This window comes from Cynocephalus volans, chromosome 5 (assembly GCF_027409185.1).
Source record: "Cynocephalus volans isolate mCynVol1 chromosome 5, mCynVol1.pri, whole genome shotgun sequence".
Lineage (NCBI taxonomy): Eukaryota > Metazoa > Chordata > Mammalia > Dermoptera > Cynocephalidae > Cynocephalus > Cynocephalus volans.
In genome coordinates this window covers 85,313,069-85,339,858 of record NC_084464.1, presented here as the reverse complement: position 1 = coordinate 85,339,858, position 26,790 = coordinate 85,313,069, and the positions used below count along the sequence as shown (strand labels likewise).

General features: G+C 35.8%; 1 protein-coding gene across 2 annotated transcripts in view; it reads right to left on the bottom strand.

Annotated features, from left to right (window-relative positions):
• The window catches only part of BCKDHB (branched chain keto acid dehydrogenase E1 subunit beta), a 230,293-nt gene that overhangs the window by 41,522 nt on the left and 161,981 nt on the right, over positions 1 to 26,790 (bottom strand). For both annotated transcript variants that reach the window (XM_063096964.1, XM_063096965.1), the window contains one exon: positions 23,034 to 23,120. In XM_063096964.1, coding sequence (XP_062953034.1) covers positions 23,034 to 23,120 — 87 coding nt within the window. The remainder of the gene's footprint in view (positions 1 to 23,033; positions 23,121 to 26,790) is intronic.

Genomic DNA, 26,790 nt, shown 5'->3' with positions numbered 1-26,790 from the left:
AAGCTTTTGGCATTCTCAAGCAATCATTTTTTAAAATTGTAAGAAAAATTCGATGATTTGCTTTCAAAAATAATTTAGTATAATAGTTTTAAGTATATAATTAATTTAAAATAAATTTCAATATATGCAAAGATACTTTTCTTCTTGAGTTTTCAACATGAACTTCACATGCATTTTTCTGAGATGAATTACTGAAGCACTATTACCTAATCACCTAATGTACATATTTAAACATTATAAGCTGAATCAGACTGCAAAAGAATACCTACAAAAATATATTCTATTTTACCTTTTGTTATTTTTATATATGCCTGAAAATATTCTGCATTCTACAAACAGAAACAATCTCTTCTTCATACATTCTACTTGTCAAATACAATGAGGAACTAGCTGTTTTTTAAAAGTCTCCTTTTCCTAATACATCAGAAAAAAGAGTTGTACATAACTGCCATTTCTTATGACAGTACCCAGAAGAACACAAAATGAAATCTATTTTTCAGAGTATTATTAATCCTCCCACCTAAGAATGAACATTTAATTATTAAAATGCTGTTTATATCTACGAAGAGGCGGGCACTTTCATCTTCAGGTAAAGCAAAAAAGTTCTCTTAATATTCACTTATTTTGTAACCACCTTAACACCTAATTTAAATGGATTACACTGCACAAATAGAAAAAATGGGGTTTTGAAATTTGAAAAAATAATTATTTTAGATGAAATAAATAAAAAGAGGAAACTACACAGTCAACAGGTGCACTCAATAACACCCCCACACAGGAGATCCAGTTTCACAATGCCCCATGCTATATACAGACTGAATGGTTGTGTCCCCCCAAAATTCACATGCTGAAACCTAATCCACAAGGGGATAGAATTAGGGGGTGAGGTTTTTGAGACATGATTAGGTCAAGAGGGCAGAGCCCCCACGAATAGGATTGGTACCCTTATAAAAGAGATCCCACAGAGTTTCCTCCCTCCTTCCACCACCAGTTCTTCAATATTGAACTTCCCAGCCTCCAGAACTGTGAGAAATAAGTTTCTGTGTTTATAAACCACCCAGTCTATGATATTTTGTTATAGCAGTCTGAAGACGGTCACCCGCAAGCTTTGTACTTTGCTTGTTGGGATTAGTTATTGCTATTTTCACAATACATTAAAAAAGAGTCCCATTCCATCCAGCTGCCAAAAGAAAAAAAAAAAAAATGTCAAGGGAGCACATGGGTTTTGGAGACGTGCATGGTACCACTTCTGGTTCCTTTGCTTGCCTACTGTCTAGCCTTGGGCAAATTAATTACCATCCTGTGCCTCAATTTCCTAATCTGTAAAAACAATTAGGACACTTCATGAAGAGAGTGTGAAGATGAAATAAATGGAAACATGTATAAAGCTTCCAGCAGAGTGATGAACACATGGTAGGTGCTTGAGAGCCACCTCCCCTTCCCTGCCCCTCCCAAGCCCCTCCACTGTTAAAGGACTTGGGCCAAGGAATGCCCAGTACATAAAATTGCTCATAGTGTCCCCTCACATCACTGTGATATTTCTAGGGTCTGTGATGATATTGTCACTTTCATTCCTGATATCGGTGATTTGTGTTTTCTCCTTTTCTTGATCAGTCTTGCTAGGGGATTATGAATTTTATTAATGTTTCCTAAGAAGCAATTTTATTTGGTTTTGTTAACTTTTCGGTCATCTCTTTTGTATTTTATTGATTTCTGTTATTTTTATTATTTGCTTCTTTCTACTTACTAGAAGTATACTTTTCTCTTCTTTCCTTACCTTAAGATGGAACTTTGACACTGCTCTAACTTGTTTTCCCCCCAATATGAGCATTTAGTTTGGCATGTTCTTCTATGTCTTGCTTTCGCTGCTTCCCACAAATTTTATGTTGTGTTTTCGTGATCATTCAATTCATAATGTTTTATAACTGCCCCTGTGATTTCTTCTTTGACCTATATTATTCAGAAGTGTATTTTTAATATCCAAATATTTGGATATTTTCTAGGTATCTTGTTTTTATTAATATCCAATTTAATTACATTGTAGGGAGACAACATACTATGTAAGTTTTTAAACTTTCAAATTTTATTAAAACATGTTTATAGCATAACACATGGGCAAACACTTCATGTGTGCCTGAAAAGAATGTGTGTTCTGCAGTTTTGAGTCATAGATATGAGTTACCATCTGGTGTCATTTCCTTTCAGCTTGAAGAATTTATTATTTCTAGCAGTGTAGATCTAACAGCAGTAAATTCTCTCATGGTTTTGTTCATCTGAAAATTCCTTATTTTTCCTTCATTTTTGAAGGCTGTTTCAACTGAATATAGATTTCTAGACTGTTAGTGTTTTTTCTCCCTTTTGAAGATGTCATTCTGTTGTCTTCTGACCTCCATTCTTTCCAAAAAGAAGCCATCATTTGTAGTGCTGTTCTCTGTACGTAATGTTTCATTTTTTAGCTTGGCTGCTGCATTTGTCTATAGTCTATATATATCTTTGGATTTCCTACCTCTCCTCTTCTGTGGAAAAATATTACTATAGTGTAATTGAGTACCTCTCTCACCAGCATTTAGTTAAATTTGAAAGAGATAAAAGCCAGTGTGGAACAATTAAAAAGAAAAGGCTAATCCTACATTGAATTTTTGTTAAATGAATACCGAACTAGTGATTAAACTTACAGAAAAATGTATTACCAATATACTAACAAATATAACATTTACCTAATTTTTCATAACTTTCATAATTACTTAAATTAGCATTAGCTATATTTATGTTACAAGTTCTAGTGTTATTCAAAATATGGTATTATGGTGGCAGTTCCGGTCAAGATGGCAGAATAGACAGTCCCCAGCATCACTCTCTCCCAGAAATTAACCAATTTACAACTACAAAAATGTAACATCAGCCAAGCTGGGGCCACTGGAGTTCAGGGGAAGAGGAGAGACCTGCGGAGTTCATGAAGGCGGGAGAAACCATGATGAGAGAAGAAAAAACTGTTCGGAGCATTTCGGGCCACAGCTGCTTTAATGCTGGAGCTACTGAGTGCACGGAGCAGGAACCAACAGAAGCCACAGCTGTGCCCTTCAGATGGAGTTACTTGGAGGCGGCAGGGGAGAAGAGGATCTTGGTGACCCCCAGGACAGCAAGACCACTAATAGGGTTCCCATGGACCCACGTAGGAGCGAGGAGCCAGAACAGCTGAAAAAGGGGAGCCATTCAGAGGCCAGTGAGTCAATGCAAGAGCCCATCCCATGGGAAGTGTTTGAAGCATGGGCAGTGGAGTAGACAGGCCCACCAGGAGAACACTGGGACACAGCAAGGACAGCTGATTCACCCCCCAATCAGCTCAGGAACACTCAGAGGAGACTGGTCAGGAATGCAGAATTGCATGGGATGCAGTTTGATGAAAAAACTCAGGCCCAGATCAGAGTTTCTACACAGCCCAGGTGCACCAAGTCTCTGAAGAGCCAGAAGTACCTATACAGTCAACCATTAAACCCTGAACTGCACAAAAAGCCTTCCCTAGAGAAAGAGGAGCAAAGCAGCAGTTTAGCTCAACAACACAGCTTAAGTACTAGTTCCCACAGAAAGTTCCCTCATGTTAGAAGTAAGCAAAGGACAAAAAATTAGTTCCAGCACCAGCACCTTGGGGCCTGCCAGGGGACATGAGGCACGGAGCCAGGGACAGGACCCCCCTCCCACAACCAGGCACACCATGCCAGCACCTTGGGGCCTGCCCAGGGACCCGAGGTATGGATCCAGGGACCAGACACTACCCACATGTAATTGTGGTTTTAAAAAATGAAATATGAGTCTGGGAGTATGTCTTTCTGACCATAGCTTTAGGATAGCAGATAAACATTGATCCAGATAAGACGAAAAGCCCTGGATCCGTAAATTAAATTTCTTATGGTGTAGTGTTATTTTTCATTTTTTATAATACCCTATCCAATTTCTCCCCATCTCCCTCTCTCTTCCCTCTCCTCCCTCTAATTACCCTAGATTTCTTCACTCCTGAAAGAATAATGGTTACTCTGTTGATTTGTTGCCTAGATGATCTGTCCAATGCTGAGAGGTGTGATCAGGTCCCCCAATATTATCATAGAGCAGATGCTTCTTCTGTCACTCTGAAATGGGCTTTGTGGAGAGAGACACCGAGAAAATAGCAGTGGGTTTGGGACTTTATTATTTTTATTTTTTAAAATTTTTTCGAGATACTTCTTAGACAGCCAGATGGAGATATGAAGAAGGCAGTCAGAAATTTTGGAAAATTGAGGAAAAAAGGAAGAAATTGAAATCATTCATAATCCCTCTACCTAGAAATAAACATCTGCTAATGTTTTAGAGTATTTCCTTTGAACCTCACCAAATGTAACCTTTTCCAAATGATTTTACTGAAGAGTGATTATACATAAGCATAAATATCTCAAAAACCAAATATAACTATAGCGTAAAATGTAAGTTCCCTTTGATCTGTTATTTAGCATCCAATGATTTCTCGGAAAAATCTAAAAAGAATTATCCCTCAATAAAATACTAGTAAGTGAGATAGTGCCTGTCATCCTTAAAAGTACTCATCTAAATTTTCTACTACAGCAAGCCAAGATGCTGTGAACTGACCAACTATACCAAGTGACAAATTATTTATTATCTATTTATCACTTAAGATCACAAACGCTCACTAAATTTTCTTCATTCCTTGATCTTTTTGTAGAAAAATCAGCGCAATTTGATAATTATTTCACCTCCTGATATACTTGGCAGTCACCTTTTCAGAGAAGGGAGAAATTCAACACTGTACTTTATATAACCCTCAAGGTACTCATGTAATCAATTAAAAAGTGGCTATTTTTAGCTTAAATTTTAGACTATGCAGTGAAATTTTATCTGCAACTTATTGTCTAAGATGCCTTATTAGAATCATAAAAAGTACTGTACAAAGAAATTCCCCCTTCCCCCACAATAAAAAATTTTAAAGTTCTAGAAATTTACAGATTGGCCATTCAATAATCCCTTAGCAATGAGGGTTTAGCCAATCTCTCTAAGTTTGAGAAAACAGCTTTATATTTGTTTGCTAGAATTTTTAAATGTGGGATCTATTTATATATGCACAGATATGTTCTGTCACCTTAAATAAAAAGACACATTATTAACCACTAGTGCTCCCTGCACCTCTACCCTGTCCCTAACCTTCCCAGCCACTCCATATATGAACAAAGACGAGGCAAAGAAAACGATACCCTTAAACCCCAGGTTAATTTGGGAAAGGGCTGGGCAGTTTCACAAGTATATAAGGAAAATAAATAAATGTATACAATTTACATATAAAACAACTTGTAATATAACAAAAGTTAGTTTTAAAACCTTAAGATAAAGTACAGTTTGTTTAACAATACTTTTGGGAGATTCTGTCTTAGGCAATCATATAGTTGTAGCAGTATTTTATAATCTGAAGATCACTCAGGGGAGGGGATACCTACACAGTAGGCAAACACTCATTATTCCAATTTCTTTTGAACACAGTGTCCTTAATTACCTTGACTTAAATACATATATAAAGTATATTTAATGTCATATTTATTTGCTCCTAATTCCTTATTATCTATCAGATCTTGATCTTGCCAACTGGGTTTTTCTCATCAAGGCATTTTTAAAAAATATAAACCCAGTGCTGATTAACAATAGATCACTGTGGGGCTCCGGCTCGGGCTAATGTCTGGAATCCTGTTGACATCACCAATTGTAGCGCTCTTAATCCTGTTCGTGATGCCAATTGTAAAGCTAGGTGACCACGCTAGCTGTCAGTCTCTATTTCCTGCCAGTAATCCTGCACCGACTGGGCCAATTGCTGAGCTAGGGCTGGGTTTGGAGCTCACAGGCCCCTCAAGCTCATTCACAGACTGGGTCACAAACCCTTCATATGCCAGGCTGGGTCACCAGACCCCTCACATGCCAGGCTGGGTCACCAGACCTCTTACATGCAGGTCTATGAGCTAGGTAACCGGCCAAAAGGTCCTTGGAGCCATAGGTTGGAAAGCATGGCCAAACAGGGCGGACGCCTGAGGCAGAGGCCCACCGGCCTGATTCACTAAAACTCTTCTCTCTCTCTCTCTCTCTCTCTACCAAGAACTCAAGAATAGAAACAAAACTAAAAAGATACATTGGTGTGCATGTGCACTAACTACACACACACACATACACACACACACACACACACACAAATTTGCTTACAAAGAATGCTGAACCACACCCAACTGTACCCCAGGCAAGAACTGACCAAACTATTCTATTTTCCCAACAATCCACCCCTTCAGGGTCCTCGTCATCCCTTAGCGAGGATAAATTACCCTTACATTTACATATTACACATTCCATCCCAGTCCCAAAAGTCTTTAGCTTGTTGTAGCACCAACTCAAAAGTTCAAAGTGTGGGCCGAGCCCGTGGCGCACTCGGTAAAGTGCTGCGCTGGTAGCGCGGCAACGCTCCCGCCGCGGGTTCGGATCCTATATAGGAATGACCGGTGCACTCACTGGCTGAGTGCCGGTCACGAAAAAACGACAAAAAAAAAAAAAAAAAAAAAAAGTTCAAAGTGTCCTCTGAGACCAAAAGCAAAAGTCCTTCCACCCATGAACCTGTAAAGAGTCAAAAACAAGTTTATCTACTTCCAAGATACAGTGGGACAGACATTGGGTACACATTCCCATTCCAGAAGGGAGGAATAGAAAGGAAAAACAGTCCCCAAACAAATCCAAAACCCAAACAGGGCAAACATTAAGCACACCCAGGCACCTGAACCCCTAAAGCATTGGGCAACCTCACTCCTACAGCTCCACCGTACAGACCATTGAGCTGCCTGGTGCCTGCGGCTTTTCCAAGCTGGCACTGCACACTGCCAGCAGCCCCACGGTTCTGGGCTCCTGGCAGCAGTCCCACCATCCTGTCTCCACTAGGCATTTCCTCAGTGGGGGTTCTCTGTGGGGGTTCTGACCCCACTTTTCTGCTCCACATTGCTCCATAGATGATCTACACAGCGGCTCCACCCCTACAGCAGATCTCTGCCTGAGTCCCCCAGCTTATTCATACATCTTCCGAATTCTAGGTGGAGGCTGCCATGCTTCCACTGCTCTCACATACTGCTGGCCTGCAAACTTAACACAATGTGAACACCACCAAGGTTTTTGGCTTTTTTTTCTTTGGAGGTGCTGAGGCAGGATTGCTCCAGCCAGAGTGGCTGGGATGCAGGGAGCAGTTTGCCGAGGGCAGTGACACCTCAGGTCTGTCCCCCAGGACAACTCAGTTCTCCTAGGATGGGAGGGGTGCTCTCTCAAACTTTTCAAATGCCCTCAGGGCCTTTGATGGGTGGGGCACCCATCTAGACGTCTCAAATGCATTTAGGGCTTTATTCCCCATTGTCTTGGCTCTTAGCATCTGGCTGCCTCACCTCCAAGATAATGTCTTTAGCAAACAGTTTATCTGCTTCACCCTTGCAGTTTTTCTCCTGCTCTCCGCTTCTCTACTGCATGGCCTGGATGCAAATTTTCCAAATCTTTATGCTCTGCTTCCCTTTACATTCTGGCTTTTGAATTACTTCAATCAGCTTGGCTTACACCAGCTACTCACTCAGTCTCAGGCAGTTTTTTGTAGTGTTCACCCACAGTTCAAACAGCTGCATTCATCCAGTCCATCAAGGAGTGGCTGCCCCGCACCTGTGCATATCTGTGGCCATTCTGCAGCCACTGCCTCAGAGACAGCTATATAGTAACGGAGACTAACTTTTCCACGTTTTCACCAGGTGAAAACATACTTGAAATTCTGCAGGGGCACCTGTCCTTGGGTCATCTGCCCATCTGTGTGTAGCACTCTTTTCTTGGGTTTAATGGCACCCGGCCAGCCATTGGGTTTAAGTGGCACCCTCCATGCCATTTGCCTTCAGACAAACACAACATGTGTTTACTACATAGTCTCTAGAGCACATTACACCATCTACCCCTAGGTCTCATAGCTGCAGCAGCCAAGCAGCCAGGGGGTCTCCCTCTTTCTGCTGCTTTATTCTCTCAATTTCTCGTGCACAATAGGTCATGCATGGAGACACACAGTTTCCCCCAACTCACCACTGGGTTGATCATCTTCCCTAGAATGAGAGGCTGGAGTGGCCAGTTGCTGCACTTCGTCCTCCAGTTGTGCTTCCAATGACTCTGCTTTCTGCCACAAATTTTGATCAGTTTGCAGCAAAATGATCAGCAGCCAGGCTCCAGTCAGCAGAAAAGTGGCCACTGGGCACCACATGCTCAAGGATAGCCACATTTCCTCCCCTCCTGAGGGGTTTTGCGTTGTAGTACCTGGTCTACTGCCTTGAAGTACAGTGAGCAGCAACCAGATCCCAGTCAACAGGAACGTGGCCATAGGGCAGAGCATATTCAAAAGTAGCCACACTCCCTCCTTCTTCCAAGGGCTTTCAGCTCCTGTATCTGCTCAGAATCCTGCCAACTACGCCAATTGTGGGGCTCTGGCTCGGGCTAATGTCTGGAATCCTGTCGACATTGCCAATGGTAGGGCTCTTAATCCTGTTCGTGATGCCAATTGTAAAGCTAGGCAACCATGCTAGTTGTCGGGCTCTTTTACCTGCCGGTAATCCTGCACCGACTGTGCCAATTACTGAGCTAGGGCTAGGTCTGGAGCTCACAGACGCCTCAAGCTCATTCACAGACTGGGTCATAAATTCTTCATATGCCAGGCTGGGTCACCAGACCCCTTACATGCAGGTCTGAGTTAGGTAACCGGCCAAAAGGTCCTTGGAGCCATAGGTTGGAAAGCATGGCCACACAGGGCACATGCCCAAGGCAGATACCCACCTGCCTGCTTCAATAAAACTCTTCTCTATCTCCCTCTCTCTCTCTCTCAAGAATACAAGAATAGCAACAAAACTAAACAGATACATTGATGCGCATGCACACTAACTACACACACACAAACACACACACACACACACACACACACACACACACAATTTGCTTACAAAGAATGCTGAACCACACCCAACTGGACCCAAGGCGAGGGTCCTGACCAAACTATTCTATTTTCCCTACAGTCAGCATGCCATTAAATAAATTTTTATAGAACAATTTCAGTCCTTTAATAATATGATTTATTGTAATGAATATAAAGTTTACTAAAAGAATAAACACACTGAAATGGTTAATGATTCTCCCCAGATCCTTAATTTACCATTAAAGAACAATGTAATTTGTCTGCTTAGAAAACATGTCAAAAAGCCAAACTTGTAAAAATTAAAAGTTATTACAAATAAAAAGGGTCATTTTTTTTCCCACTTACTGAATTGTAGAGCAGCTGAAAAGTAAAAGGCATATTAAGTCATATAATAATATTTTTATCTTCATTTTGTGTATAATGCAAACCACTAAACACCCAATTTGGGAGAAAAAACTTTAAATTATTTTAAATACATTTAGGAATTGTTGATGTTTTCAAACTATTAAGGATTACTTAATTTCCAACACAATAATAGCAGGTCATTCAATGATTCCCAAGTAGTTTGTCACTAACTGAAAATAATCACACATGTGAAAAAGAAGCAGCAGCCACTGGCAAAGATAAATTCTTCTTTAAGATTACATTTCAAAGAAATAACCACTGAACAATAGCATTTATATTCTTGATTTTTTTTAAGTTCATGGACATTCAGATACCTAAATTTGACTTACAGAAATTGCTACACTGTTCTAACTCCATTGTAACAAATCCTTTACTTGAAATTTAATTGTACAATATGGTTGACATGTTCCCATAAAGTAGCATAAATAGGTAATTATATATTCTGGTTTACATGGAACAACCCCAGCTTATGCCTGCTGTCACAATTTGGAACACAAAGTATGTATATGTCATTGTTATTTCACCATCAACTCAGGTCCTCTCTGTCTCTGTGACAAGCTTCCTATTCAGGCAAATCAAATAAGAACTGAGGAGCTTGGTGGAAATGGAAACAATGTTTTTGACAGTTGGGCCAACAGAAGTGGGTCTAATTTCCCTCCTCCTTAGCAGTCCACCTCTCCTTAGCCTGATAGGAAAGCTGAAACCCTATGGTCACTCTATCAGTGAGTAGAAAAACACAAGTGTGTTTCCTCTGTGCTCTTATTTAACAACAATCAACACAGAAGACTGACTTCTGTGACTAAATATGTGGGTACTTCTCCCCACCAGCAAGCAAGCAATTCTGCAGTGCACACTAGCTGGTTGTCCTATAATTTAATTCCAACCCTGTCTACATGGAGATAGCATAAGATCTCACAGGTTGAGGGCTCAGTCCCCAAGACTGCCCTTCCCCCTCACCCTATTAGAGGCCAGCCTCAAGTCCAGGCCTCTGAAACTTCTGACAAACCAGCTATAAATCAGGGTTCTCACAATCCCTTCCTTTGGTTCAATTAGTTTGCTTGAGTGGCTCACAGTACTCAGGCAAATACGTACTTAACCTTTACTGGTTTATTACAAAGGATACAAACTAAGAGATGCATAAGGCAAGGTATGTGGGAAGGAGCACAGAGCTTCCACGCCCTCCCCCAATGCACCGCCCTCAGAAACTTCCACATGTTCAGCTATCTGGAAGCTTCTTGAACCCTGTGCTCTTGGGTTTTTATGGAAGCTTCACTACGTAGGCATGACTGAAACATGGACCCCGTGTAGAAATGTGATTGGACAAAAAGGGAAGATCTAACACTAACAGCCTGGGTAGGGAAACCCAGCACAGCCTGTTTGTTCAGGTTCTTCTTGGCCTCTCTGTGCATCGTCTCTTCCTCCTGGGTCTGGGGCAGGACCCCTCCTGAAATGGTGGTCTTATAACCTACAATCAGCCAGGGTAGGTCAGAGAACTTCCTGCCTCGGGTGAAAGAACAGCAGGAGAAGGTCAGAGAGTAGCATGAGCTAGGAACACCGTGGACAAAAACCAATATATAAATGTCATAATGTCACAGTCATTTACTATATATTTCTGAACATTTCTTCTTTAAATATAACCTAACATAGATGTCAGCTCTATTTGACATACAGATGAACAAAGCCTTGTGAAAACCAATGTAAATATAATAAAACTGCACTTAAAATGCTTGACATGTATATTTCATGAAGATAAATATATTACAGGTGATCACACTCCACCTCTATAACATCAAAAAATAAACTTTCACTAATGAAAACCTTCATTAATAACAAAAGACTTTAAATTTTATCTATGAAATATTTATCAATTTTAAAATGGTAGACATGGCAGAGAGACTGCTAGTTTCATAGTTGTTAGGCAAAAGACTTTCAACAGATAAACTAGTATTACCCAGATAAGCCCACCTATTCTTCCCCGTAACTCAAGGGAAGCATCTTTATCTGTACGACATGGAATTCTGTCCTCTCAGAAAACATGATTTTAAGGCTAAGAGTTTGTCCCTGAGGAAAATAAATTCACTGGCTGGTAGTAAATGAGCCAAGACTTGGGTCTAAAAGAATCTTTTTAATAGAGATAACACAATGACAATGTTAGAGATAATGCTACTTTTGATTGTTAACTAAATTCTTCTTCAATGAACACATAATATTGTGCTCTAATTTTGAATGACAAAGCAAATAGTAAGAAAAATCATACAAAATGAGCTTTTAAGTACTTAGCATATTTCTTCAAATAGCATAGCCAGCATTTCAAAATGAGACCCTTTTTTTGAGGATGTATTCTGAAGAAAAAAAGTAGAATTGGTCTTACTCTCAGGAGAAATTATTTTTAAATGTTTTATGGATTCCCACCTGTGTTTTTCTTTATTTCAGATTTAGAGAAGAATGTCTTTCTTAGTTGTGTGTTGTACTGATCCCTCTAGTTTCAGCTTTAGCAAATCATCCTCTAACAGTGTCAGTAAACCTACTATTAGCTATGATATCCTTGGAAGATATTCATAGCATAAGCAGAAGTTTCATGTATCATACCCCATTCCATTACAGCATTTAAAAAATCATCAGTAAAAATGTTAATTCACATATTCTTTAGGGTAAAAAGACAATGTAGGGAAAATCAACCTCCCTTACTACACACACACACACACACACACACACACACACACACACACACACACACGCCCCTCATACTGATAGAAGATCTACTTTTAAAGTGCTTTCAAATAGTATTAAGTAATTTCATAAGTCTTTTTTTTTTTTAAGTGAGTATCACCTTTGATCTACCTCATGAGGAAAAAAAGATTTGCCTACACCCAACCTCATTCCTTTACTTTCAACCAATATATTTCATGAAAAGATAAATATATTACAGGTGATCACTTCTTTTTCTTGCCTATTAGGATGGAAGAAGCTCTCATAAATGCAAACTACCTAAAATAATGCTTTATCCATGGTGAGAAAAGAACTATAGTTTTGCTGCAATATACATGTTTGCTGAGGCTGGCATGGAGTACACTGTCAGGAAAGGCAAAGGGAAAGCAAGAACGGGAAGGAGGCAAGAAGACAGGCAGAAAGGAAGGAAAGGAGGGAGAAAAGATACTGCGGTTCTTTGAAAAAGGTATTCCAAGTGTCATGCTCACTAACAGGAAAATTTAGCTTTACCTATGCTACTGGGGCTCCTGTGACTCAATATAAGTATTAGTCAAGATCCTATTTTTGTAAAATATGTGAGTTTTATTAAAATCGATAATGCATTTAATTCATTAGGTAAATTGACAGCTGCACACATAATTAGACATTACATCATATTAGAAGGCTATTTTATCAACATTTATGCAGTACTTCATTATTTAAATGTACCTGAACTATGTTTTTAAAACTGCCAGATGAAAGCTGGTTTTAAAAAAACATAAAATTTTGTGATGTTGCAATATTATTCACAGAATATATTCAAGTTGCTCTGCTATGCACACTTAGGAGGAAATCTACACCCAGAAAAGTTCATGGTTAAAAAATAAGGCATAAATTTAGTGTCAGTGTGCAGAGGCAGGAGTCTCTTCAATAATGAGCTAAAAAAGTAAGACTAAGTTTCAATTTCTTTGCTAATATAAGCTAGCGTTAACCACTGCTATTTAAAATAAAGACTAAAATAGAAAAATGGAGCTAGAACTAAAAATACAAACCATCTCAAAGAAAACAGACACTGTCTGGCTGGTTCTGAAAGCACTCAACAATACATGCATGGTAAGTTTTTAATACTATTACTATTTGAAGCTGGGAATTTAAAATCTATCCAGAAAAGAAATGCAGAAATGTAGCTATTAAGAGAGCAAATTAATCCTACCAAAAGATAGAAAATAAGCCAGACTTTTTTAAACAATGGCACTACTATAATTGTAGATGATATGTGTGAATTTTAAAATATTAGTCACCCCAAGGCACTTTTTAAAACATAAATATTTAGACTCCCTTTAAAAGTAGTCATGAATTATAACTTTTTCAGATAATAATTTTGAAGGAGACAAATAGCTTGTTTTTGCCATCTGAAATATAAAACTGTTTTAAACAGATCATTATCTGATCCTCTAAAGGATTAGAACAGAAAAGTATGTCTTTTCAAATGGATCAAGTAAAAATAAAGTCCCTTCTTCAACTTGGAGAGAGAAAAAAAAATTCAGCACTTTCTCAGTCAAATGCAAATATTCAGATATTTATGCAAATTAAAATGACATCTTGAATACTTACATTAATATTGATAGATTGGAAAAATCAAAACAATTATAAACTAGATGATTTCTGTTTATAGCTTTCATTTTCAACTACTCGTTTTCTACAAGTGCTGATTGTAACTTCTCTTAATTTCCCAAGTGTTTAAATTCAAATTAAGCAGAAAATTCATTAGCAGCAGTTAATCTCTATTTTAAGGTCTACTTTCAATGTCTATTTTAAACTCAACCATGTTTTGGTGAGTTGTGAACTCATTCATAACAAAACATAAACTAATTTGATCTATACATTTAATTACACTAAATACCAGAGTACAATGAACTTGCAACCTCACCAACTGACTGCCTGCCCAGGGGCAGAACAACCTAACTGAGAAAGTTAGTTCTAGCTTCAGGAGGCAGACCCAGGCTCTTACTGATTATGAAGACCCAGACACATCAAAATGCCGACAGCACTGATAAAATATGGCTAATAACATTGCTTGGTAAATTTAATACGCTTCTTCATTTTTGCTTAAAATGTTGTAAAAGGTGGCCAAGAGGATTGGCCAGGTCATGTATACACTCTCCGCTGTCTCTCATCTACGAAATTCTGTTTTATATTCTATTCAGTCTATGAAGTATCACAGGTAAATATATAAATATAAATGTCTTCCTTAGCCTCACTAGAGAATTATGAGAAAGAAAAAAGCACCCCCAGTGTATTCAAAAGAAACAACACTTTGTGGAAAGGGCATGACATAGAAAGCTGAGTTGCAACAGGACATATTAGTGACCATTTCTAAAGATAACAACAAACAAAACAAAGCATTTTTTTGGTCAACAAATTAAAGTAGTGATATGGAAAGTGCAACCATTCAATTTAGCCGTTTTTATGACTAGGAATTCACATATACAACATAAACCAGCAAGAATATCACTCTCCTTCAAAGAAATTGCTAACAACTGCAATGCTTGGGGGCAAACAATTCATTGACGTTATTTGAGTGCCTATTTAATGCCAAGGCATAGTTCTAAGCACCAGGCTTGCAGCTTGCCTCCTACTGGGGGAAGAATGACACTAAACAATGAACAAGACACCTGCAGACAAGGAATACAAGGACAGTAAGACAAAGTAACGTGAGAGAGGAAAACTCTGGGGGTGATGGACTACTTTACATGAGGCATCAGGGAGACCCTTTCAGAGGGGGGTGCTATTTCAAAACTGAGGTTATTGCAGAATTCTCATATTCTTTTAAATAATTTCTACCTCATGCTTTCAACTCATGATCCAGGGCTATACCTTTATAATATAATCTTTCAGTTGAACACATTTCCTTTCAAACATTCCAGCAGAATTAATTTTTCCCATCCAACTGGCAGATCAGTCAGTCTTGATTAAGTGGGATGGACAGGAGTAGTCTTGGGATATCACCAAAGGGACACATCAAAATGCTAACCAGAGGTTACAAAGAAGAAGGAGAAAGAGGAGGGAGACTCAGTTTGAATGCACCTTTGAATTCAAGGGGGACTACTTCTGACTGGAAAAATACTACGGATTGCGTGAGAGAAACCAGGGCACTTGTCAGTATCCAGAGAGATGGAATATGGATGATCTTTTCTTCCTGACTGTCTTCCCTCCAGAAGGATTTCAAAAAGAATGACAGCAATTCATCATGAAGTTAATACCAAAAGAAGAAAGGGAAAATAAGCAATGAATCCAATGTTACTATCAATTACATGCTAGTAATGTTAGTCTCAGTATCACTGACCAATTAACTCAGGAAAATTAGATAATCTGAATACCCCAACATCATGCTGCTTTCACTTTTATAATGAGAGCAATTAATCAAATATATGCCATATATGTGGAAGAGAGGCACTAACCTGCAGAATAACCAAATCTATGCACTGGGGTTTCATTGGTTTTAAACTATTCCACTTCACAATTCTGAGTAAGTAACCACTATCACTATGAATTTGGCAATTCCCAAAACTCAAATATACATGATTAAGGAATCATATCAAAATAAAATTATATGAAATTTTAAATAATCAACTTTATGAGCAAAATGAGCTTTTCTATTAGAAACAACTAGGAAGAATTAGAAGGCTAGCCATGCCATGTGGGAGAGACCTCTAATTATAATAAAGCTTTTAATTATTATAAAAGTGTTACATGTACCTAAAAGAAAGCAATTATTAGGAAGAAAATAAAAATCAATAAAAGTCTAATTTTGCAAGATTATTTCCCTTTGCCTAGATATATGTATATTCAGGCGTTTTCTTTTTTTCATAAAATTGGGCAAGTAAAACACCTGTAGGTTTGCATAATGAGTTTTCATTAATATTGTATCCATATAAATGCTACTATGTTGTCAACTACACTTTTAACTATTTTAATAAATCCATAACATTCATCATATAGATAAACCATAACTTATTCAAATACATTCCTGTTGTCATTAATATTGTTTCCAATATTTTCCTATCAAATAAGCAGCACTGAGAAGAATACACATTTTTGTGTGTAGCACCTAAGTGAGGATTCCTAGGATTCCTGAGTCACAAGATATGTACAATTTGAAGCGTCTTGATACACATTCAAAACTGTAAAAGATGAATCAGTTTCTACATTCACGCACCATCTCAGGACAAATCTAATTCTAATTCATTTTTAAGGGGTGCCACTCTTACGATTTAACAAATGATATTGATGTCTCATCTTTTAAACTAGCATCTCTACCCTTAAGCTGCATATTTTTTCATGTTTACTGAAAATGAATAGTTCTTAAAATAATTGGTCTCTAACCTTTTAAATAAAGGTTTTATTAACCTCCCTATTGACATTTAAGAACGCTTAACAGAGTACACACATTAATCTTCTGTCATGTGCTGAATGTGTTCCAGTTGTCATTCTCCTTTTAACTGTGCTTGTTTTTGTCATAGAAACATGTTTCATTTTATGCAAATATATTAATCTGTGACAATATGATTGAACCTATTGCTTTTTTATTTTTCGACTAAAAATTTCTTACCCATCCCAATGTCAGTTATTTTCTACATTTTTCTTTTAGGTTTTGTGGTTTTCTTTTCTTTTTAAAATTCATTTAGAGTTTACTGGGGGAACAGAAAGAAGAGGGAAGATTTGAGAGATATTTAAATCCCAATTGCTAGATGGGCTGGGGGGGAAGGAGGGCACGGGGATGGGAAGACATGGGGAGTGGAGGTGTAAGAGAGGAAGGCGCCAGGAGGGGCTTTAAATTGAGAAAATGGCATTCCATGCTGAGTGAATGGCATTAAGAGATTGGGCCTATTCCTAACTACTTGACTCCTCTACTTTCTTTAAAAGTCAGGTTTTTTGAAGCAGTAGTCTATATTCACTGTCTCAAGTCTTCACCACTCATTCACTTACCAGCCCAAATACAACCTGGCTCCCATCCTGGCCACTCCTCTTCTTCCATTATAGTCGCCAATGTCTTCCATTTGCTACATCTATGAGGCTTTACAACCATCAGGCTTTAGCTGACTTAAACTCTGGAAGCACTTAATATACTGTTGGCCATATATTCCATGGTGAAACTCTCCCCACCTGTCTTCTGTGATGGCTCTCCCCTGTCCTCTTCCTTCTCTCCACCCACCCCATGTCACCATCTATCATAGCTCTTCTTCCTCTCTTTCTTAAATGTTGGTATACTCAGAGCCTGCCTCTTCAGAAATGTTCCTTTCTAAAGACTATCTTCTTCCTGTGCAATCACATCTATACCCATGGACCTCAGCCATCACCATAAGATGAGGAATCCTTAATCTTTTCCTATACCTTAGATTCTCTCTTGAACTTCAGAGGCACATTTTCATCCCCATCTCAAATTCTACAAGTCCAAAATGCACTCATCATCTTCCACAAAAGATGATTAAACCTATTTTCCAATGATATTCCCCATCTCAGTGAGACTGCACCTCCATTCAAACATCACCCCACCTAGATACCAAGCTATGCCCATTCTTGACTCCTGCCTGCCTCTCCAGCGTCCACTTCAACCTGCGCCCCACTCATATCTAATCAGTCAGCAAGTCTTTCTTTGAGATCTTCTCTCCTACTCTAAAATTCACCTTTCTCCCCAACCCTACTCCCATATCCTAGATTTAGAAGACCCTCAAATCTCTCATATAGATTATTCAAGTAGTTTTTAAATGAATATCCACCACTTCTTGCCTCACACCTCCCCAATGCATCCTCAACACAACTGCCAAAGAGTTTTTCTATTTGTAAATCCATCTATATTAATATCCTTTTTAAAACCATGTACAGGCTAAAGGGCAAAATTACATTTTTAAAAGACCATCTCATCTCTGAATACTCTATGTTAAACAGCTTTTCTGATGCTCTGGCTCTATCTTTTAGTATAGAAGTATACTCCTCTTGATTGTTTTATCTGTGGTTGTTGGCAAATTTTTTTAAAGTTTAACAGTTTTGTATCACATTTTCAGGAAAAAACCTGAGATTACAAGATTGCAGTAAACTATTCATCAAATTGCTACTCTGATAGTTTTCTCTGATGACTCTTAATTTATCAATATGGTAATTTTAATTAAACAAATTTTCCACAATGTTAAAAACTCAAGACCATTCAGGACCTTTTCCCCTTTTCTTAGATTAATGTCTTTAAACAGAGTGCTTGTAAATTTGGTGGTAATATGAAAAAAAAAATCCTTCTGTATAAACCTGTCTAACATGAAACAACGAGAAAAGCAAAAGGTCTTTACTTGAAAGTTATGAAACTTTCCTTTTACATAATGATTCGTGTAGGCCTTATAAAAACCCTTTCAAACTATTATAATCTGATCACCTTAAAAACTATATGCCAGTATGCATAACTCCTAAGTTCTTACTCTAAGAAAAGAGACCGCACAGAAAGGATGTAACAATGGTATGGAAACTTACCGTCCTCTCCAATTGGACTCTTTATTACAGACTTATTGCTTCCATGTGTTTAAAAAAAAAAACCCCAAAGCTCAAACCTTGAAGCCAACCACAATCCCTAAAATTTTTGGCGCTCTTATTAAGCATTGAATCCAGAAAAAAATAAACCACTTTTTTAAAATCACACAATTCAATCGGAATCAAGATTTATTTCACCATTATGGGAATTCTACAATACTTAAAGAAATTATGCTATTTAAAGCTGCTTAAATACCACAAGTATTTGGTCTTAGTATTTAAATAAATAATGCCTATGTTGAGCACTGCATTCTAGAACATATAATATTAATCATTTGTGGGAATATTAAAATGGATGAGGTTAACACTTTTTTGCACAATAAATTTTTTTTTTAAAAGGTACAGTTACAAAATGCTGGGGAATACAAGCACCATTTAAAATTAATTCATGTAATTTCCTAAAACAACTAAATCTTCACCCAACCTACACAATGAAAAGGTCAGTGAATTACCTAAACTTGTTGTCTTTGCACCTTTCCACAAATCAGAGGTGCACAATGCATGACTCCCTGAAAGAAGCACTTCAAGTTCCAGCATGTGTCAAATGAAAGAAAGGAAGGAAAAAGTTCCCTCACCCCAAAGTGAGAACAGATGGGAATGTAAACTAAGATGAGATGAGACAGTGAAGCTTTGGATGACTGACCAAGAAATCTTCCCCAGAGGGGGACAAATATACCAGACCTCAGCTTGTTCTGTCTCACCAGTTAACTTCCAAATTAAATCCAATAGAAATGCAATGCAGTTCTTACATCAGAAGTACTATTGTTTTTATTTTTGTAACCATTTATTTCTCTCTATATAAATTCGATGAATAAATTTAAGTACAAAAATTTTATGTCTAATCAATATAAAGTAGTCTCCTAATCACTTTTGTGAGTTTAACAGTACTTTAAGCTATGATTATTAACAGTCTTAGTTTTTTAATAAAATAAATGGCTTTATGAAAAAGAAGCAAGAGGAATGAACAAACTTAAGATGGGAACACTGAACTCCACGTAAGAGGAAAGAGCCATCTGCCATAAATTAGAGTTATGTAAATAAATCATGACTACATTTTATATTCACTGTTTTCATAATTTGTATAACTAAAAATAATCTGTTAATACTAATAACACTATTAAAAATGTTCCTTTATTTCACATTTAATTTTATGTAGCATGATATAATTTTTCTATCTAAAAATACCAATTATAAGCTTAAAAGAATATTCTCCATAATGCTGTATTCTCTTCAATATTATTTATTTGTAATATGGGTAATAGTTTGAAATTTGAATAAAGCTGAATGTTTCAGAATTTTAGTCATTCTCAAATTTTAATGCATTTAAAAACAGTGATTTTGTTATTAATCATTATTCCCTTAAAATATTATTTTAAGAGCAAGTTTACAGGATTATCCATGAGCTTTTAAAAAGCTACCTGATATCTTCCACAAAATAGTGTCTGTAGAGTAAAAATACTCACTTTCACATAAAATTTGCATTAATTGATACAAGAATAACTCAATATTTTAATCAAAGTACTCAAACTTACAGCTCTTTCTCATTCATAATTTCAAACTTCTTTTCCAAGATGACAATGAAAAGTTCTCTGTGTACATTTTCCCTGCTGTCACAGAAAGTTGGCTTTCAATATCTTAACCCTGTTTTATCTTTTTTAACTTTACAAAGTATAAATACAAAAAAGAAATACAGAAATATAAATCATTTTGAGTGGTGGAAGCAAGTGTGACTCACACTTAGTGATCTCATTTTAAACAACCAAGGCACTGGTAATCTGATATAGGCTTCACTTACAAATCCTTCCATAGAAAAGATGCTCAATAGAGTACATTGCATTTAGTTGAATATATGCATAAAACAATTACTGAAAAGTAGATTTTATTATTCAGGATACTCGAATTATATGCAAACATAACTACTGAAAAAGAGAAAATTTTTTCAAGTGTCTAGCTTTCTTTTTATATCCCTTATCAAAAGATAAAGGCCTCAAAAAGCAAACATTTGGGGATTCCATGCTCATTAAATGTTATTAAAATTAGTTTTCTGCACTTTCTATTTGTACAAATAAAATCACAATTAAGAAAAAACAACTGTGTACATTTAAAAATTTATACTCATATTAATTAATCCAAATTCTAATTACCCAAAATATTAAATGCAGATCTCATAAAAATTTTACAGTATTGCCTTAATTCATTTTGTGGTTAGCTGCTTGAATGATTTTACCATAGAAAACAGAGAACATTTAATAATGAATTCAAAACTTGTATTTTTCTCTGTAGGGTTAGGGGACTTTGAATAAAGAATGCATATGTACACACTCAAGACTCCTGTCCTAAGCCCAGATCTTCCACTTTCTTTATAAACTGGGTTCAGTCACAAGCACTCTGGGTGACAAACACTTATCTGCAACAGGAATGTGGCTGGTTTAGATCAGTACTTCTTAATCTACAGACTGCACTCACCTGAAGATCTATGAACATGTTCTTGGGAGTCTGAGAGTGTTAAAAGATGCCTTGTTTTGTTTTGGTGTCTCTATATTATTATATAAATAGGATTATATTCTGGGTAATCTCACTGACAACTTTTACCACTGATTGTTATCACATAATTTCAGGATCTGATTTTGATATTGTGTTTATGTTTTGGTGTTGGCTAGTTATAATGACTGTGTTTAACTCAACATGGTGTTTCTCATACTGGGATTCACTAATTTATTCTTGGAACCAAAAAGACATTTTTCCATTAACATGATGCACATATTATTCAAGACAAAGAGACACTAGATCAAATCATCTTTCTAATTTCTTTCCAATCTGAAAAACATGTTACATTCTATTGCAGTCTACTGATAATTTATGGAGATCAAATTTTAAAAGCATACTTAGAAGAAGCAAACTTCACAAGAGGAATTAGAATTTCTAATTCTATGTTCTATATGTTTTCCTTTTACAATTATATGCAAATGAAACTTTTGTGATAATAATGAGCAGTCAGTGGGTAAAATCAAACAGGGCTGTCAATGTTTCTATTAGTAACAGTCAGTATCATTTTAAATGATTTAGTAGACTAAATGTAAACTAGGAGTCAGAAAATCCAGTTTCTTTTTCCAAGTTTGCTTCTGGCTTGAAATAACATTTTGGTATTATAGTGATTCATTCTTGCAATCCCCATTTTTTTTTTTTACAAATTTTGTATAAATGCTACTCGAATAAAATGCACAACATACACCATGTACTCATGTTATATAATGATAAACAGTATGTTTCAAATTTTAATTTATATAATAGGAAAATAACAAATCTACAAAACTCAAATATTTGCTTTTCTTAATTTTGTCAATGACTATATATAACATAAAAATAATAATATAACTTTGTTTTTGACTAAATGTAATAATGGATTATTTTGATCTAGTTTTTAAAACAATTATGCTTAAATTTGCCTCATCTAATTTAAAAATACTTGTAATTTTGCTAATTAGCACTTAAAGATATTTTATTGGGAAAAATCATTGTTGACTGGCTAAGATTTAAAAATAAATTCTTATCATTACTCATATACTATAATTTTATATCAAGTTATTATCTATTCATATGTATGTTACTAATTAAAGCACCTTAACATCAGTAAAGAGAAGTAAAATGTTTGCAAACTGCAAAGGTATTCTGCATTTAAAATGCATGTACTTTACATTTAATATATAGCTCATTTTGAATCTTAAAAAATTAAGAAAAGTGAAACTCCTTTAAATTATCTTATGCATATCTATGATACAAATGTGAATAAAATTTTAAGTAAAAATCCTCCAGAAAGAGGTGTACAGGATTTTTTTCCTGACATGGAACATCTTAAGTGAACATCTTAAAAAAGAAATGTTTTTAAACCATTTCTAAAGCACTACCAACAGTGTAACAAAATATGATTATTAATTAAACTAATAAATTTTTTAAAATTATTTATTGAATTCAATTATTGACTTTAAAGAAATTCATTTTTGGACTGTGAAAACATAAGATCAACTTCATAATCAACCCATTTCATAACAACCTAAGTTGTAGAACTATTAGATTCAAATTTAAAACATTTTTCTTTTCTTGTTAACCTAGCAAACATAACCAAAACTAGTTTATTAAACTCATTTCAAACTCTCTTCTTCCCATAAAGGATTTTTCAGCTTTTATTATCTTAAGCCTTCTTTTCTGGAAGATGTAATTCGATCATTAATTAAAGGACAATGAAGTGGAGTTAGGATGGAAAATGTACATTTCCAAAATGTGCATACATTTATATACTGTGATAGTAATTTTTTTTTCTTCTGAAATAGGTGTGTGCAATTGCACAAAAGTTAGAATCAGTGCCACCAATTTACTCTACCTGAACTGTAGAACTGATCTCCGATGCAAAGCCGCCTGTCAAGGGAGCCTCGTGACTGATGAGTAGTCGTCCTGTTTTGATCACAGACTGAAAGAGAAAAGGAAAATCTGATGCTGAAGAGAATACGTGTTTCAGGCATATGGTGGTAGTTTTAATAATAAAAATAAATTACTTAAATTCAATAAATATAAAAATCAGTAATTCAACTTTATGCCAAATAAATTACAACTCTCAACTGGACAGTCATATGATTTTTATACTGTTAAAAAATTTTTCAGTATAGCTTATAATCACAAAAGACAAAGGGATTTGTAATTCTATGCAATTTAAAATGCATGCCCATATAAAGATTTTTTTGTTATAAATGCAACACAAAACTGAATTCTGTATTTCATATTTTCATACCTGAACATCAATTTTTTTCTTCATATTACTTTAGACTGAAAGTGCTTTTTTGTTCATTTTGGGGTATATTCACATATAAACAACAGTTTTAGGAAATACTGTTTTGTGGAAAAGGAAAACAAAACTAGCACGTAAAAAGCTGTAGCAAAGGAAAAGCTAAAGCTACTGATATTCGAAGAAAACTAGCAGTAAGAAATCACTGTGTAAATGTGTCGTAACCCTCTTCGTTATTGTGCACGAAAATCTGGTTGACGACCACAACTCCATTTCAATGTGGAAAATGTCACAAACAGTAAGGATGTATTCTCAACAGTTGCTCAATGTGACTATTCACAGTGAATGATATACCTTCACAATAATAAATCAAAAAGTAGAGCTATGACTTCACAGCAGGATGCCAGCTGTGTTGGGAGGAAAAAACTATTAAAATCAACAGCAAGTTATTGCTTAAAATATGTTGAACAATTACATATTACTAAAGAGAAGTGGTAATTTCTTCTCTAAATTTCTATCAATTTGGTATCATTTTTCTTAAAAATCTATGTTATTATTTTATGAATATGAAACGAAATCTTCCAGGCAAAAATATGTATATAAAAGATTTCATTCATTCTAGGCAATTATAATTTAGAATTTTAAAAGTATGCAACAGTTTCAGCCAGCAGTTGTTAAACCCAAGATTATGGCCAGTAGCCATGACAAAAATAAGTTACTATATCTACTAAGTAAATAGTGACTACAGAATATAAAATTTTATGAACACTTTAATGAATACCACTCCACCCCCAATGAAATGCTAACCTTGGAATATTGGTATTTAGCTTTTTATGACTGTGATTAATTATGCCATTTGTAAAAGTCAAAATTAAATTTCAATGTATATAAACAGAAATGTAAAGAGACAAAAGTCTCCCGTGATCACAAAAAAAAGCAAATGTATTTTCAAAGTATTCTCTAAGAGATATCCTGACTTTAAAGATAATCAATCAATTAAACAAAACAAAACAGATTTTATAATCAGACCTTTCTTATAGCACTGAAACCCAGAACTCTGCCAACATAAAAGTGTCTAAGTATGATATAGCCAAAATCGATCCAAGCTAGACAGTGTGACTTAAATTTCTAGCAGGTAGAAATGAGAAACTTCTTTAGGGAGTTACCCTAAAACCCCACACAATCAAAATGGTCCTTTCTATCTGAGTTCAGGCCCTATCCAAATGATAGCCTTTAGAATAATCCCTGAAAGCCAACAAGCGATGGCCTATGCTTCCTGTAGCCTGGAAAGTGGAGAGGAAAAACTAAGCACACATGACCCAGGACAAAAGCTTCCAACCCTTGGGGTTCATGCAACATGATGTGTAAGCAGATGAAATATGGAGACCTTCTGAGTGTCCTTCAGCAGGCAAATGGCTAAACAGACCAATATACATAAAATGGTGAAGAGTATTATGCAGCCATGAAGAAAACTGAGGACATGGAAATACGGCCAGGATAAGTTAATTTATAAAATCAGTTAAGCTGCAGGACAATATAATCTAATTTTTGTGAAAAATAACTACCACAACAGTGGGGACACCAAGAAACATATCTTTCCAACATGTATATTGAGCTGACATGTGTAAACAGTCTAGAAGGATTCATTCTAAACTATCAGAAATTGTTTCTCCTGAGGGATGACAGTGTAGAAACTGTAGGAAAGAGAATTTTACCTTATGCATTTTTAGATTATTGAAAGTATTCTCAATAAGTCTAAAATAAGTAAAAATAAAGAGAACGCCCTTGAATTAATGTGAAGGAAACAAATACATGTCATGTTGTAGTCATAATCTTCTCCAAAAACATAATGATGTTTTTTATATCTCAGCACTAGCTTCAGAAACAAGGACATTCTGGGGTCGCAAACTCCAGCAGCAAACAGGCACACTAAAAACACAAGGAGCCAGTACTCCCGTGCCACTCTCTGTGTGATCTGCCGCATGTCAGGATCATACCTAGCTCATCACTACACCCTCAAGCTGTTCCATACTAGACAAAAAGAAATAAATCACTGGTAACAGAGAAAGTCAAGTTTTTCAACATAAGTGCATTATATAAAAATATGTGTTCTCAGAGGAAGAATTATGGTTATAGATAAGTAATTCCAGAAATTTCTAAAACATCACCTAGTTCTAAAACATACGAACTAGAGGGTTGACACAACAGTAAATCATCACACTTTGAGTCAGTGGAAATTGTCACTGTATTTGAACAAGTGAAAGAGAGGCAGTGCAACAAGAAGAGAGGAGTCAGAAGAAATGATCATAATCGTAAACAGTGTTTGTCACAGAGGTCACTATGTGCTAGGCTCCAAGCGGAGTATTTTACATTCATTACTTCATTTGATTTGGAACACACTGAAGTTTCATTTTTACTTTTTAAAAATCATCTCTGAGGTCTAAAAATATTCAAATGTATAATATAAAATTATGCAAAAATTCTGCAAATCCCCAAATTTAGAACACTGATATTTTCAGTCACATTCTTAAAGAATTAGCATATACTGAACTGTACAATTATTCTGTGAGTATAACAGAAGTTCAATTTGATATATACTTTTTATCTTTCACAATTACAATTTACTAAAATTTTTGAAGATTGCTTTTCTGTAATATTTTTGAAATTATTAACACTTTGTTAATATTGTGATAATAAGATCATTACAAATCTAAGAAACTAAAAAGAATGTAACTCTATTCTTTGTGGTTCAATTAGATATTCTAATTAAACTACATATTTTTGTCAACTTTAACATGTTTTAATGTTAATACAACTTTTAATGTTAATACAGACTCTTAATGTTTATACAACTAGGCAAAATAATATGATGGGTCTTCAAAAAGTTCAAGAAAGGATCCACATTATATTTTAATTCAATTTTTTCACTACCTTTCTTAAGTATCCTTGTACAACTGCCAGGAAATTTCATTAACCAAAGTTAGTTTGAGGTACTTAGATAGTAAACATTAATATGCCATTTTTCAATTGAGATAACCATTAACCTTTTCAAAATAAATAACTATAGACATAAATACTAATAATACTTTAAAACACATTATCTTTGAAAGAAAATAATTTTTAAAGTTTTCTTCTGAGATAAATGTTATTTCTCTACTCAAAAAAAATTTTTAAGTGTTCAAACAAATTTTCAATATGAAAGCTGAACCTATCAAAGCCAGGAAAGATCACGTAAAGCTGGATTTTCCATTATCTGCTTCTCCAAATTTACCACTGCTCTTAGATTCTGGCCTGTTGCAGATAGAGCATCACTGAGTTAGAGGTGACAAATGGCACCAGGGGAAGCTAAGCCAATTAA